The sequence below is a fragment of the Paramisgurnus dabryanus genome, chromosome 21, assembly GCF_030506205.2.
Source record: "Paramisgurnus dabryanus chromosome 21, PD_genome_1.1, whole genome shotgun sequence".
In the NCBI taxonomy this organism is placed as follows: domain Eukaryota; kingdom Metazoa; phylum Chordata; class Actinopteri; order Cypriniformes; family Cobitidae; genus Paramisgurnus; species Paramisgurnus dabryanus.
The window spans coordinates 25,149,377-25,166,855 of NC_133357.1; the positions used below are offsets into that span (position 1 = coordinate 25,149,377).

A 17,479-nucleotide genomic window follows, 5' to 3' on the forward strand; every position below is an offset into this window, starting at 1 on the left:
AAATACATGTTTTTTGGTGTATTGATTACTATTAGCAAAAGTATGGTTTTACTACAGTAACCATGGTTTAACTAAGGTTTTTGAAAACCATTGTTATTCAAAACCATGGTCATTTTGTGCTAACCATGGTTTTACTACATTAAGCATGGTTCATTTGTAAAAAAACAAAACAAAAAAAAAAAAAACAGTAAGGGCTTTACTGCTACTATTCAAGTGTACTGCAAGAATGAGTTGATCAGTAATAAGAGCGCTACCTTGTGGAATGGCAAGGAACTTTTAAACATTTCAAAATGAAGAAAAACAATGTTTAAAATGCTTATATTATGGTACTACTTATGTAAATTAAACAAAACTAAAAAATTTGCAGAAATGTACAGCACTAAAATATGAGTGAGCACACTCTCATTCATAACACAGCCATTGGGTTTTATATATTGCATGATATTATAGGTTGGAGAAAATATGCAGATTCGATAATTTTCGATAATCTTTCAGATTTTTCAAACTAAAAAAGCTCCTCCACTTCCATCGTGTTGAGGTAGGTATAGCCTCACAGCACTGATCCAGGGTCAGCATTTCAAGTAATATCCTATTAGCTATATTTAACACTGAGGTACAGTCACTTGATCCAGGACCGGAGTTTTACTGTTAACTCACTCCTCCCATTTAAATGGACTCAATGGATGAAGCTCTGGAGAGCCATCAGAAGACGAAGACCCAGCCACTCTGCACCCAGCCAGTTTGCTCTGGAGGTAATCTGAGGTCAGTTTCATCTGGTCTTCGGTCTCTTTCAGGATTTTGATGTGCGTTGTGAAGAAAAGGTAAAGCGACGCTCCGGACAGCAGGGCAATCGAGCACACGGCCACCAATAACCCTGTGGTGGTGAGAGAGAAAAGGTTGCCCGCACATAAGCAGGGCAGGAGAGCCATGGCCAGAGACAGCAGAAGAAACAGAAGCGCTCCACCCGTCAGATTCAAGGCTTTGGCCTGCAGGGTTTCTGTGCAACACAAGCCTTCTGTAACCACCGCACATGCTTCTGTGACTGCATTTATCTGCTCTGATACTCCTGTGAGAGGTCAGGACAATAAATCAACATACATTTATATGAACAGGATGTTTTTTGCATTATGTAGGATGAGAAACAGAAATCACAAAAGAAGATTCAAGCTTGGTTTTACAGGCAGGGTCACGTGTAGAGATATGTAGGTTGATAGATAGATATGTGGTTTTACAGGTAGACTGTACTTATATCACTCAAACTGCTCTCGAAACTTGCGAAAATGACAGTTCAGTGCATAACTCTTGAAATAATAATTACATATCGTTTGTTTGAGTTGTTCAGTAATCCAGTATTCTTGCATTCCTTTTAAACACTACCAACTGTTTTTATACAATTTCTTCATACTTCCTGCAGTAAAAACCTACATTTTCTAACACACTTTCACTCAGTTGACATTTAGACATGCACAAAACCTTGCTTTGGTAACACTGTTCTTTTTTTAGTCTGTGTACTATTTTAAACAAACAAGGCTACAACAGTAAAGGAATAGTTTACCCAGAAATAAAATAAAAAAATCGCTTACTTAACCGCATGCCTTTCCAAATGTATTTGACTTCCTTTCTTAAGGTAACAACAGATAAATAATTTTACATTAAAGCTATATAAAGATTTTTGTAATGAAATATCCAAAAAATCACTTAAACATTCGGTTGTATTTTATGGAGTTGTGTACTTACATTATCCCAAAAGTTCCCAAGGATTTGTAAATCCAGAGAAATCCCATACAGCAAAAATACCTTCCAAAAATGTGTTTTAAATATATGCTCAATACATTTTGTAGAATGTAAAGCCTAATTAAATGTATTTTTCAATTAAAAATTATACTTAGTTCTAACCTTTATATCAACATATTTTTCAAAATGTATTTCAAGGGCAAGCAAATACATTTCTAATTTTACAACCCATATGGCAAGAAATTTATTCTTGGCCAAAATATATTTTAAATATATGCTAAATACAAGTTAATTTTATAAAGTATATTTTTAAGTTAAAAAATATTTAATTTTAACCTATTCAAACTTGGTATTTTTAAGTTTTGTAACATAAAAATAAAGGTTTTCTTCCAATGTGACGTGAATATATTTCCTTGGTTTGAAATATATGAAGGGCTACATATATATTTTATATGTTTTTAATATATATTTATTTTTAAAATATATTTCAAAATATACAAAAAATTGCACAAAAATATATTGGTAAAAACATATTCAAAACATTTCTTTTGTAAAAATATATTTTGGCATTTTTTTTTATTTTTTTAAATGTATTTAAAAATATATTTAAGAATATATTTTTTTGCCATACGGAATTCATGTTTTAAAGGGGGACATATCATGAAAATCTGACTTTTTATGTTTAAGTGCTATAATTGGGTCCCCATTGCTTCTATCAAACTAGTTTATGTGATAAAGATCAACCCAGTAGCTCAGATTTGGTAAACCATTCTCTGCAAGCATGTGAAAAAATAGATTACAATTTGACTCATTTTTGTGATGTCAGAAGGGGATAATACCTCCCCTTAATCTGCACTATCCAACCACGGCACTGCCATTTAGTGAAGAGATCAGCTCATTTGCATGTAAAATGACACACCTACAAAGTGGCAATTTTAACATGTTATAATAAATGATCTATATGTTATTTTAAGCTAAAACTTTACACTGTCAGAAATAAAGGTACAAAACTGTACCTTTTCTGTCACTGGGGCTGTACCCTAAGTTTCCGATATACACTATGTGATACACTTTTATGATTGCTTTTATGATAGATATACACTATGTGCTTTCTGGAACTTTAACAAATACATTGTGCTCATCTGAAGACAGATATATACATCTTGCGCGATTATGAGAGAATTTTCACATATGGGTGAACTATTCCTTTTACAAAGCATCCATCCGTGTAAATCTAAAGACTCTGCAGTAATACTGTACCAGTATCTGAGTCCCTGATGTTCCTCTGTCCCTGCTGTTTGCTCTCTTCAGACTGTAGCAGGGCCAGTTCAGCTGTCAAAGCCTCATGGTCAGAATATGGAAAGGGTTTATGAGCCACTGAACCTTTGGTGGTGGAAAGGGACTCACATTTCATGCTCACTGTCTTCGAGTCCTGCAAAAATAAGTCAAACACTATTGTTGAGGTTTGCATGTTTTTACAAATAATAAATGTAGTTACACACTGTTGTCATGTACTTGAACAGTTGTATAGATTGTAACAAATGTTATATAATACACTAAAGTTTTCAATGATTTGCGAAGTACTCCATTCTCAGCCATTATCAAAAAGATTAATCTATTCGCAAATAGCTTTTCACTTATGACACTAAATGCAAAACCAGATTTAATTTGCTAATCACCTTTACAACATTTTTAGAGTTAGACGGCCCTTGGTCAACTTATACATTTTATTGCACTTATGGAAATGCCCTGCTGGCGGGCAAGAGATCGATATCTGCTGTTGTCTGCAGGTTAAGAAGTGAGGGATTTCCTTGGTTTAGCCTAAATACTGAATAGCTGTTGTGCAATAAAATGCACTAACCGTACGTAATACGTAAGGTCACGCTGGCTGGCGCCTCACGAAAAGTTGTGGTTTAAAAGTACTTTTTTTGGTGAAAATGATTATCATTTCGATAGATAAGACACTTATGCCTCAGTTGGGATAATTTAGAGACCTATCAAGCTATGGTAAAATTGCAATTTTTAGCTGCATTGAAACTGTAAACCGTTGAGGGCCACTAAAGTTCACTATAACGCAGGCCAAATGCGGCCCTCCAATCATCTTTATCTGCCCCGCCGGTCATCTGATTTAAAATCAGCGTGGTTACTTTTACATTTTTACTTTACATAATAATAATAATAATAATAAATTGGATTTTTATAGCGCTTTTATCGAACTCAAAGTCGCTTTACAAGGCAGATAGGAGAAAAAAAATGGGGGGGGAGGCTATGGATAGGCAGAGGCGAAGAGATGGGTCTTGAGGCGAGACTGGAAGATGGTAAGGGACTCAGAGGTGCGGATCACAAGGGGAAGGGAGTTCCAGAGCCTTGGAGCTGCCCTCGAGAAAGCTCGGTCCCCAAAACTGCAGAGCTTGGACTTGGGGATGGAGAGGAGACCGGCTGAGGTGGATCTTATCTTACATGACAAATGATGGCTAAAAAACCGAAATAGACTCAAAAATAAGCTGCGTGGGATGCCAACCATCTGTGGGTGCGTAATTAACGGATCCAATTTGAGCTTCGGATGCATAAAAAAATAAACTTGTGCGACTAAACCACGTGACACGCTGACAGGAAGTGATGTATTTCAGTGTGTTTGAATCAAAACACTGTGTGCAAGGTAAAAATTATTAATCCTTTTTTGCTTAACTTTATCAGTTACTCTTATCGAAGACTTATCAGTTACACACCCTTGAAGAAGAGTAGTTGAAGACCCCTGCTATATCGAGAAAAATCCTGAATTGTTTTCCTAAAAAACGTAATTTCTTTGCGACTGAACAAAAAAAAGAATAAAGATATAAATATCTTGGGGGTGAGTAAATTATCAGAATTTTTTATGAAAGTGGAGTAATCATTTAACCCGCCAACTTTCCTTCCTCTAACCCCAACTTGTAGAACCCTTGAAATCCCAACTATCTTTTATCCCTAACCCGAACACTGAAATAAACACCATCCTTTACCAACCCTTACCCCCAAAAAATGTCCTAAAAAAAAAAAAACTATTTATTGCTGTTCTAAAATTTCATTTAGAGAATAACCTCTAAAAAAAACTTTTTATACACTGTTTTATAGTATATTTTACTGTCCCTGTTTTTCGCCCCGAGGTGAAATTTTTAAAAGTATGCCTGTGCCTGAGCCAGTCTTTTAAGGCCTTCATTCTCCTAACCCGAACCCTATATTAATCACATGTTGTTTATCATTTTGCTACACATCCTCATGCCCATGGCGTCAATATTTGACGCACTTGACCATGCGTCAATATGTTACGCGGAGGGTATACCTTTCGCGTCATTTTTTGACGAACTGGGGACTTCAATACTATTACGTCCGTTGCATTCTCTTTCCTATTTTCTTACCATTTTCGCGTCGGTTTAGGGTTAGATTACGCATATTAAACAGTGTACGCGAAATTAAACAGTTTAAACAGTTGTCACCTGGCGTTGGGGTTAGACACAGTTGTCACCTGGCGTTGGGGTTAGAGTTAGGTTTGGGTAGGGATGTCATTATGTAAATCTAACCCTAAACCGACGCGAAAATGGTAAGAAAATAGGAAAGAGAATGCAACGGACGTAATAGTATTGAAGTCCCCAGTTCGTCAAAAAATGACGCGAAAGGTATACCCTCCGCGTAACATATTGACGCATGGTCAAGTGCGTCAACGTACATGTATAATTACACGGGACCTAAATAAAATGTGACCACAAAGTCATTCTGGGTTTGTAATTACTCTTGTATTATCATCAGTTGTTTTAAGTAGTAAGTAGTAGTTTTGTTTTACCTTTATGAGAATGTAGTCGATCCTGATGCCTTTCTCAAAAGGAACAAGATCTTGCTTCTTTGTAAATTGGTTATCTGCTATGAGTGTGTGGCCATTTTCACACCCCTACCGAAAAAAAAAAAACATTACAATATTTATACTCTTTAAGACATACAACAAATTGTACAAACCGGATTTGTATTAAAACTAAACAAAGCGAACTGACGTCAAATGTGTCTGTCTCGGTATAGCAGTCTCTGAGTCCAGTGTGAGCTCTGAGGAGACGGTTTCCAAGGTCTTGAGGGTGCATGTTCAAATCCCCTCCCAAAATCACCACGTCTGCTCCACAAGATGTGTGGCTAATGACAGAGATTTACAATACTAAATGTTTATAACACCTCTGATCCTCTCTGTACTACACACTTTATCTCTCTGACATTTACATGTCAACCAACAATAAACACTTTGTCTCTTACCGCACAAACTGCACTAGTTCCCACGACTGTACAATTCTGTGGGGCAAGTATTCATCCCGAGCCCTTGAATACTCTGCATGCAACTGAGAAAAAAAACAGTATCCAATTACATCATACGCACAAATAAACCTGATTGGACCCAAAAAAAAAAGAGTTATTCATGTCCACGTAGCAAGACTAGAGTGCCACTTTATACACTTAACTGATTTACAGTGTTTTAAGAAGAAAACATCACTGGGTCTCACCTATGCAAATCTCACCATGCCAGGATGGGTGATTGCCATGGCCTTGCTATGCAGTCCCTAAAGTATTTTGTTTTTACTGTCCCAATTTAAAAAAGCCCAATCTTAAGTCGCTGAGAACTAATTCAGCTGCCAAATTAAAGTCTGGTCTGAGCTGTCTGGTTTTTGTCCATACAATTTAGTGTGATTTTGAGTATAAGCAACATTGATATTTTTGCCTGTCTTAGCAATTAAGCAAGTCAACAATAATATATCCAGGGTTTCCCGCAGCACTTTTCAGTTTGGGCTGCCCACCTAAGCTGGGAAACCCTACCACCTTAACTAGTGTTTCCAAAAAAAATTTGGCTGCACAAAAGGCCGTCAAGTGCATCTCGGAGAATAGCGTGGACATGCTTCACACCATGAGCGGGCACGCGCGCCACATGGCCGAAATGAGAAAGACATGGTACGTCACTGTCTGGAGCATAACTAGCCAGTTGATAAAACTATTAATTCATTAATAATCTAGTATGTGTTCTTTTTCTGTCATGGTTTCTTCAAAATTGACTTTTATTTGAGTGTTTTAAATAAAAATATTGCCCCTTTGATTGCCATGCCCCCGGCCCCGCTCACCCGCACAACCCTTCCACCTTAACTAACACATTTTCTGTGGGAAACCCTGATATCATAATATTATTAATAAATTACCTTCTTGACTGAGCAAAACAATAAATGTACATTTGCTCTGCTGAATTATTTTATGTGTCACTTACATGTGTAACATAGACGTGTGCCTTCATCCCAAACACGTCTATAATGACCAATCCGACTGCTTTACCCCCGAACCAGTCCCCATGGCGAAGCTAAAATGAGCACACATGTAAAAGACAAACATAGAAAACATGTCAGATAGTTAATTTGGGCCAGGGGGTTGTTGTATGAATCACTGTGAAAACACTCATCAGATTACCATACTAGATGTAGTAACATTAGATTTAGTGTCATTTACACTCCATTAAAAGCTTAGGACATGCATAAAAGCATGACAGAAATACACTTTAATATTTGGCCATGACTTTTCGCACAACCTCAAAAGCCATCCATTCACACTTAGTAATTCGTATACAGTACAAATACATTATTTTGCTTACATATCTACTTAAGAAATACATGGACATAAAATATTTATTTGTGTTACATGTTTATGTTGGAAATAAAGTGATACAAAAACATGAAACATATTTGTCTCATAAATAAATCACACACACACACACACACACATATAATATACACATAGAAATGATTTATACATATAGTGAATATCTCACCATGTATGGATACCCATTGAGGGAGTACTGGTAGATGAAGGCATCTTGGATTTTGTGTTTGGAGAACACAGCAAGACCACTGCCAATAACTCCACTGTAAAAACAGATATCAGATATATGAAGGTAAGTAATACAAACAGAAAACACATCTCTCGCTGTGCTTTCTTCTGTGAACACATCAGGACAAAAAAAAACAAAGCTGCTCTCATTCGGTCTAAAGCCTTTAGTGTGACTTTTATCTGAAGTAATTATATGGTAACAATAGAAAACTGGACATGCATTTGAATTTTATGAGAGAAAAAAAGTCTTCCTTCAGTGTGGGCATATGATATTTTTTCACCTTTGTGACCCTGTCTGTGAAACTCAGGTTAAAGTCTCATAATCTTAATGATGAGATTTGGTGCATCAAAAGTTTGATTTCACATTGATTTCAATCTTTTTCATGACATTACTCAGTCAATATTAAAGATATCAACATTTTATTTTCACAGAATGTTCTTTTCTTCAAAGGGGACATATTATAAGAATCTGACTTTTTTCATGTTTAAGTGCAATAATTGGGTCCTCATTGCTTGTATCAACCAAGAAAATGTGAAAAGAACAACCCATTAACTTAGTTTTTGTTAACCATTCTCTCTTAATTCTCTCAAGCATGTGAAAAAAATAGGTTATTGAAATTTTGCTCCCCTTGTGATGTCAGAAGGGGATCTTGTTATAGGGGATCACTGCCATTTAGTGCAGAGATCAACTCATTTGCATTTAAAAGGACACACCCCAAATGGCTGTCACAGTTTTTCTAACATAAACGATGACAACAGGCAGGATTATAAAACTTACAGGACTTTATTCACAAAACATACACGATGACAAGGAAACATACAGATGAGATCAGACAATGGACAGGCACATTATGGCAGACTGTAAAGGGTAAATGATAATGACAAACAGCTGTAACTAATGATGAGTGATTAACTAAACACAGGTGTGACTAATAAAAGGTAACACAAAGAGTAATGATAAACAATGATGAAAACAAACTAAATAGAACCAAAACCCTGACAGTACACCCCCTCGCGGTAGGCGCGACCTTGCGCCGTAGATGAAACGAAATAAAGGCAGGAGGGAGGGAGCAACAACCAAAAAAAGGTGAAAGGTGAGGGAAATGGTCTGGAGTAAGGCCCAGAGACCAGACAAGACGAAGCCCCAGGGTGGAGATGCTGGCGGAGGGCACCAGGGTGATGGAAGTCCTAGTCCCACCCTGGGGACAGATGATGGCATTGACACTACAGGGTAGGATCCAGGGCGGGGCCACGCGAGCAGAGAACCCGGGGGGAGCCGAGGATCCGGAGGGACGGGGCGGGCTGGTGGGTCTCCCGACCCAGACGTACAGTAGGAGGGATTCCGGAGCCACGCGGCGGAGCCAGAGCTAGGGAGTCCCAAGGTGACGTCTATGGGAAGGAGGAGCCCAACGAGCTGGAAGGGTGGAGTGAGAGACACAATGGGGAATGAGGAAAACCCGAAGGTGAGGGCGGGGCGACGACTGACCAGGGGCGGAACTAGAGGGGTGACCGAAGCCTGGTGATGTCGATGTGGAGACCCGAAGCAAGGCCGCTGGTCCAGCGGGGCCGAGGCGACCTCTCGGTCTCAGGGAGCGGGGGAAGGAGAACTGAAGAAACCCCCGAGACAGTGGGCAAAGAGGCACAGGACCCCTTTAAGTTTTCAAAGGCAGGGTAACAATTTATTGTCCATCAGGCAAAATAATAAACCTGATTCTTTAAAAAAAAATGAAAACCCTCCTCAATAAACTGCAATCAAAAGCATTATACATGCCTGAGGATCAAAAAGTGGTAAACAGGTTATGGATTTGTACAGACACTTTGCATTAAATAATCATTACAACTAATATAAAAGCTGTTTTGTGATATCCTCTGTCATGGTTCTGCCATCTTGTCCTTTGTTTAATCTAGTCTTGTGGCAGAATCATGACAGACCCATGTTTTGTGTGGGTTCACGTGGTCTCAGTATTGGTTTACTAGACCACGTGTTCCCTGTGTCTTGCCCTTTTACCCCGCTCCCTCGTTATCCTCAACTTCATTGTTTAACTCCTGTCACCTGTTGCCCTCATTAGTTGTCCTCTATTTTAGATCCTTGTGTTTGTTGTCCTGTGCTTGTGCATTGTGTTCCAAATACCTGTGAGTACTCTGTTTGAAAGTCAAGTCAAGTCAAGTCAAGTCAAGTCAAGTCAAGTCAAGTCAAGTCAAGTCAAGTCAAGTCAAGTCAAGTCAAGTCTAGTGTTTATATATCAAGTGTTTTGTCTAGTTGATTGAAGTGTATCCAGTTTAGTGTCACAGTTTAGTCCTGTCTAGTTTAGTGTTCTTAAGTCTTCCTGTTTATATTGTTTTGCCCCCTCGTGGGTTTTGTTTTCTGTTTTGTACATTATTAAAAGTCCTATTTTGAGTTATATCTGTCTGCATTTGGGTTCGTCCTTCACACCTCATAACAATCCTCCATGCTTTGGTGAGCATCTAACACTAGTTTATATTTTTTGACTGTAGATAGTACTGCTGCTTGGAAATTCAGCTTTAATGATGCCGTGCTTTAAGACAGGGTTTCCCAAACTTTCGTGACCCATTTTAACAACCTATAATCTATCTCACAATCCACCACAATATTTTAAATACAAATATATTGTTAAACATATATCATTACATTACCAAAATATCATCGAAATCGTTGTCATTGCTAGCCATTAACTGGACTAAACAGACCCAAAAGTGGGTCCCTTAAAGGTGCATTGTGTAACTTTTAGGAGGATCTCTTGACAGAAATGCAAAATAATCTACATAACTATATCATCAGTGGTGTATAAAGACCTTAAAAAATGAAGTGTATTGTTTTTATTGCCTTAGTATGAGCTGGTTTTATCTACAGTAATTCCCCTAACCCAAACCCTAACCCCAACCATCACAGAAAACTTTCTGCTACCATAGATTTTCTTTTGTGCGAGAAACCAAACAGTATTTATATATTTTTACCTCAAATACAGTAGTATGCCTAGTCAAGTGAGCCCATGCACAGCACCTTCTTATTTTAATGCCGAGTTGCGAAGCAACTTCGAGGGGCATACCGCCACCTAATGTTTCGGTGGCCCTGTATAGCCCTCAAGCCGTGCACCCGATACAGTAGGTGGCAGTATGCAACTATGAAAAAACTCAAAAGAAGAAGGAGGCGCTGTATTGGGGGGGGGAAATTATAGTTAAATATAGTTCGGTTTGGACTAAAACGGCTGGAGTTAAAAATCCACATTTGTGTTGAAGAAAAAAGTCACCTACATCTTTGGCCTCCATTAAAACCATCCTTGATTTAACATAAGCCGAGTCATTTCCAGAAGTGGTCCAGATCATACAGCCAGAATTGGGTTACTTACGGTGAACACGAATCGACCCAGAGCTTACAGCCATAACAAAAATGCATGTGCCAGATCACGCTGCGGGTCACAATCGACCAGGTTAACACACGCCGTGCCGAGTCTGAGCCGCAGGTGTCGCGGGGCAGCCGAGCTCTGGACAATTATACATGCTAGCTGGGATGTTTGTCATGTGATGGCTACCGTAGCTTCTCTATGCATTTCGAAAGGGAGGGTGAGCCGTGGACTGAGCCGTTGGATGCGGCTAAAATCTACACAGTGGACCTTTAAGATCTGTATTTTTTTCTTATAATGATACGAATTAGACAGCAGCCAATGATGCACTGCACTACACATAATAACCAATTTTGTCTCAAGTAAAGATTTCAGAAATTCCTTAAAGGAAAAGTTCCCCAAAAAAATAAACATTATGTCAAATTTAACCGAATGTTCTGTTACAAAAGCATACAGTGACCAGAGGCTGTCGAACATCACACCACATTTGAATTGGCTTAAGTACTAACATGTGCAACAGAAAGATATTGTACAGCTTTAGAAGATATCAAAAATAGCTTACAAGATGTAAAGCCTATTTTATAGTTCTTCTATGCTGTGTTTGTTGCTTGACAGCCCTTGAATTTTTGGGTTTCTTTTTAATTGGCCTGTTTTGACCTGAAGTTCCTTTATCTGGAATGTGTGAGAGAGTCTAGCCACTTGGATTATGGATTAGAAAGTCTCTTTAAAAATCCAAATCACTTTGAAGTACAAAGCAACATTCAAAGTTCCTCTACTGTGTGCTGTATTGATTAAAAACTGACCTTTTAAAATAGTGGGCATATGGATGAGAGTTGGAGAGCTTTCTCTTCAAGAACATAAAATCTTTTTCACTCCACACCTGCAAAAAGTATCAAACAAGCCCAGATTACAAACAATTCCAGTTTATTTTGCACACTGCTAAGCATAAGGATGTTTTTTTATATTTGAATATTATGCAAAGCTTTTCTGGCCATGTTCACACACAAAGTGATAGGGAAATTTTTGCTACATCACGTAATAAGTAACAGAACACTTTTTGGTCATTTGGTTGCTATTTCTGTTGTGTATGATTGGCTCCACCCACACTGAAAGTTCATTGGCTTATTAGTTCAAAATTCACATCAGGCAGACACTTTTATCCTACTTACATTACATTCAAGATATACATTTTATCAGCCCTTTTCACACAGATATTATGGAAAATACATGGAAAGTGCGTCTGGGATCGTTTGAGTTTTGGTTTATTCATACTGCCAATGATTTTCCGGGAATCATTGCGTTCACATGCCGTAAAGATCCTGTAGACAAAGGTTTTGTAGGCTTAAAGTATTTTTTTCTCCGCAGAGTCTTAAGTTTTCTTATTATCCATTATTATCCATTATAAGATTATAAAGGAGCGTGTGACGCTCTTTTCTAGTATGCTTGTGAATGATCTCAGAGTGGATATTTGACGATCTCCCTGATCTCTGATTCAATCCAGTTTGTAGATATTTCTTTTCATTAATGTTAATATGAATTCAAAACCCCTGTTTTAAAAAGCTGAACCATATTTTATGCTGCTGAATGATAGTGACGAGCTCCCTGATCCTTGCTTCAGTCCAGTTTGCAGACATTTCTGATCGTGAATGTTAATCTGCATGAAAATCCCTCGTTTAAAAAAGAGCTAAGCCATAACTTTTTGTTGCGATGACACGCGCGTCCTCCTTGCGGCAGTGTTTCCCAACCAGGGGGTCGGGGCTAGAGGTCTTCTCGGGTCCAAAGAAATGTACCCAACCCGAAATGAACTGAATCACTTTTTACCCGAACCCGACGTGCATAAATATTTTTTTTTTTAAGAAAACCCGACCCGAGACAAATCCGAGAAAATTAGACCCGAGTCCGACACCAACCAGTGCCATTTTTTTACCCGAATGTTAACACAAGCCCTGAAAAGTTCATCCAAAACGTCTCGATCCCCCCATGTTATTCAATGGGACTTGAGACCAATAAACAATTTAATTAAACTTCAATTATCTTTTTCCCGAAGCAGGTTTCTGTCATTTCCTGTAGTTTTTATCACGCTAATGTAAATTCAAGTGTTTGTTTTTAAAATAAGTTTGTTTTTAGTTCATTATTTAATGCTATAAAAACGGTGGTGTCACGTCATGATTGACAGGTGTGATATGTGCATTCTGCGAGAGCGAGGGCGGGGCCTTGATTTAGCAGATTTACTTTCTGCTTACTACTGCGCAGGACTGGTCCCAAAATCGCTACTACGCAGACTCAAGACCCAAGATGTCTGTGCCGTATCAGGACACTGGCGGCTTCACTTTTCAGCAATGGAAGAGAGCGAACAGGTGTCGTCAATCTTTTTAACAGTCTATGAAATTTACCTACAAGCGCTCTTGGTAAACAAAGGAGAGGTGTGAAAAGGACACTGACGCACACACGAGAAATAGTTTGGATCAGAGTCGTATAAAGAGAGAGTAACGACACGCTTTGATCTCGCCGCCGCGCGGTCACGTGATTCATGTAACGTTCTACAGTTCCAAACCAAGCTGTGCTGTCAATCTGTTTGCATAGGTTTTCAGCTATTTTAGGTAAATATTAGCTTGTAATGTAAATTGATTGACTTTTTTTACTAGGGAGTGATGGAAATTCAGTAAATCAGTTAATAAAGATAAACAGTTAATGGTGACCCAAAGAAAACTGCCGTTGTCTTGTCTATAGCCACTACAGCAACACAGTTTATCTTTTATTTTTGTGGCAAAAATATGGCTATATAAATTGCTATCAATCTGCTAAAAACATAATTCCTGCACTTTTACTATATTAAAATCACAAAAAATATCGCCAACGCGGTTATTTGTAACGGTGAAACATAACAGAAACAATAAATTCATATTTAATTATATTTATAGTACACATTAAATGTTAATATAATTATACATGATTTTCAAGGATACATTACTAATATTACCTACCAAACACAATGAAACACATAGCAGCATTGTGAAGCAGTGTGACTTTCTTATGAGGCATTTAGCTTCTCGCTGTTGCCCCCTAGTGTAACTCATTATAGATAAAAAAGATATTATAAGTATATATTAAAGTAGATGGCCACCAGTAATAAAATATTAAACCATTAAATCTATATTATTCACACATTATACACAACTCATTAAAATATAAGAATTTAACTAGTTATATTATTAACGATAATCATTACCTACAGCAGAGTTCATAAAATATCACTGTTGACTATATTCATGAAATGTCCGAAAATGTAAAGAGAAACGGTAATTTCATCGATTTACCAGCAGGTGTCATTGAAATGAATGGGCTTCAGTGCTGCGTTTGGAACTATGGGTCACTACATGACACGCTGTTACTTCCGCATTCCATTCTTACAACGGACGTCTATGTGAGTGTCGTAACTCTCTTATTATACAACTCTGGTTTGGATCATCTCTGGTCCGTTTGCCAAAAACACATTCATTTTAAATAACCCGAGACCCGATGTCGCCATTATAATTCCCGCCCAGTGCCGTGTCCGATCCAAACGTGAAACTTTTAGACGCAACCCGCTCGGGCCCCAGCATATTTCCAAGGGGGCCTCAAGATGACTTAAAATTATAAAAAAATGGACATAACAAGCATAAATCGAGATTTTTGGCCATTTTAGTAGCAAATATACATCTGTCTAGTCATTCCCTTTTCTATTGGGATGGGGGGCTTTCAAATTTTGTCGTGGGCAACCAGGGGCCCTTGAAGTGAAAAAGGTTGGGAACCACTACGGCATTGTTTTTGTCTTTGTTCACACACAACGCTTTCCGTAAATGTTACGGCAATGTTACAAGGTCCCCTTTACGGGAGCAATCCCAAAACATTTACAGGACGTGTTTGTGTTTATCTCTGCCAATTTTATGTAACTTTTCTAGATTCAAAGTGCTGTGTGAATGGGGTTTTTGTGTTCACCTGGATTGAACCCATGACCTTTTGTGCTGCTATTTTAGTTACTACACTAGATAAAGTATGCAAAATTTGGATTTGCTGGATTTAGATTTATTATACTGTAGGACAGAACAAAACAATAGAGTATGTACAGTGCAACTCACTTCCTGTAACAGGACGATGTCATGCCGCTCTCGGTCGAGTAATTCTCCAATCATCTCATACCGCGGTGAACAGTGTTTACTGAAGAATCGAATTCCCCTGAAAACACCAGAAAAGATCAGAAATACAAAACCACTGGCACTTTTGTCTTATGGTCGACCCCTAACCCACCCTGAAAACTTCAGTCGCATCACAATATCACATTGCATTATCATCCACAGCTGACCTCTGACACCATTCAATGAACGGCATGTGCACTTTTAATGAAACGCTGTGTAAGCAAAATAAGTGGAAGTTTTGAAAACCACGTTTTCTGTTTCAGCAGTACAATCACAAGCTGCGTGAGTGTCACTTGCAGAATTTTCGCTTGTTGTTCTGGAATGGTGCTGGCATCAGCAGCACAGAGGCCCAGACTGCATGTCATGTGACCAGTGGACTCACATCATGTGCTTTCACCTTTTTTACACACACACGACTGTCAGACACTTGAACAAAGGAGCTAGAATTTATCCAGAAACACTGATAGATCTAAGCAAAAATATGGTAAAGCAAAAATATGGTAAAGCACAGATATGGTTTAAAGAACTTAATGCATGCAAAATAAAAATACATTAGTACAAAATTAAATAATAAATGTAATACAACACTGTAGCCTACTTTACATCTAAACCTGTGGGAAAGTCATAATAAAATAAAAAAAATTATACAGTGAACTATATTTTCAAACCAATTCATTTTCTATTACACGGACGTCTGTAATAATATATATATTTTTTAACTTTGAGTTTTAACCTCACAGATGGTGTATTTATGTCTATTTATTAAACAATTGAAATGAAAAAAAGGTTATATTATTGCTCTTTGTATTGTTTTTACTGTTTAGACACGGCAAAACAGCGAATGAACCTATTACTAAAACATCTCTTAAATTACCTACACCGCACTCACATTTAAACGTGTGCAGAAAACGTATAAAATATTCATAAATAAAATACATAAATAATTAAACAAGCAAGCTACACTTCTTTAGGCGCTGACAAAAAGTAAGTATGAGTAAAAAACCCAGAAATTGTCTATCATAAGATAACCGCATCACTTTGCGCTCACCAGCAGTTGAGAGAAAAGACGCGCAGTTTGGCGGGCCGCTCGGTTGCCATGGTGCCGCTGCAGGCTTCAGTCAGTCAGCGCCTGTAAGCGAGAGTCATTTGAGTGCGCGCTTTAAAGCCCCTCTACACACACACACACACACACGCGAGCGTGTAAGGGGCGGGGCTTATAACTAATCCACAAAGCGATCCAACTCATGGACACTTTTTTTAACACGAACACTCGACGTGTTCATTTTTTATATTATAAATTAGATATTGACTTGCCTAATACATGCACAGTATTCGGGTTACGGCATATTTTATTTATTTATTTGCAATTTAAATACCTGCATGAGACTGCCACTCAAATCGCTGGGCAGCGCGCGTCACAGCGCTCAGTAAAAACTCCATTGGCGAGCGCGTGATAGTGTTTTTTCATTGTACATATCGATGATTGCCATCGTCCAGTTTAATGACCTCCACTGTATCATCTTACAGTACGCAGCACAGAGCAGCGCATGCGCATGACATACTGTATGTAAACACCCGAAAGGATTCTGGGTAATGTAGTCCGTGTTCTAAAAGCACGACCACTGCTCACCGAGAGTTTAATGTGAGGGTGCGTTTATACCTGGAGATTTTCACTTGCAGTTACCAGCTTTTTCTCTTAGCCATGGTTTTATTTATTTTATTCTTATATTTTATATGAAGGGGCTGTTCAAAAATGTTCCACAGGTATGCATTATTTTTTGATAAACGCACAACTGACCTGTAAAATATCTGTGGTAACCTTGGTATAAGCTGAATAATTGACTCCGGTACTTTAAACCATTAGAAAATAATGCACACTCTGCTTTACGTCGTGTCGCATTACCACCTTGGGTGTGCATTATTTTTGAATAATTCAATGCCCTGTTGTCAGTTATTCCTTACATATTATAATAATATTTTTATATATAATAATTCTATATATAATATATAAAATAATAATATAATCATTATTATTAATAAATTATTATAATAATGAATAATACATATACTATTATATATAATGGTATAATATAATATATAATATAATAGTATATGTCATTTTATCAAACAATTGAATTTTTTTATGTTTTAGAGTGAAACTCTATAAATGAATACAACAATACATCAGATAATTTAGAAAATCCATAGGTTATAGTCACAGTTTGGACACAGGGAAAAAGATTGATTTTCATTTAAAGCATATAACCTGGACAGAGAGGATGAAACACATGGATTAGTTTATAAATTAAATTTAAAATATGACCACAG

At 37.7% G+C, this 17,479-nt stretch overlaps 1 protein-coding gene across 4 annotated transcripts; it reads right to left on the bottom strand.

The window, feature by feature from the left end:
• Window positions 1–160: 160 nt before the first annotated feature.
• Window positions 161–16,686, bottom strand: smpd2a (sphingomyelin phosphodiesterase 2a). 4 transcript variants are annotated; one of them, XM_065286385.1, is made up of 11 exons: window positions 16,528–16,686; window positions 16,200–16,280; window positions 15,095–15,191; window positions 11,780–11,856; window positions 7,556–7,649; window positions 7,001–7,090; window positions 6,007–6,089; window positions 5,757–5,889; window positions 5,552–5,656; window positions 2,995–3,166; window positions 161–1,066 (listed from the first exon to the last, which is right to left on the bottom strand). In XM_065286385.1, exons 2-11 carry the CDS (start codon window positions 16,247–16,249, stop codon window positions 654–656), a joined length of 1,314 nt encoding a protein of 437 aa, XP_065142457.1. In that variant the 5' UTR covers window positions 16,250–16,280; window positions 16,528–16,686; the 3' UTR covers window positions 161–653. The 4 variants fall into 4 exon arrangements, with proteins under 4 accessions (XP_065142457.1, XP_065142459.1, XP_065142461.1 ...); XM_065286387.1 differs by lacking the exon at window positions 16,200–16,280; XM_065286389.1 differs by lacking the exons at window positions 11,780–11,856; window positions 16,200–16,280.
• Window positions 16,687–17,479: the final 793 nt, after the last annotated feature.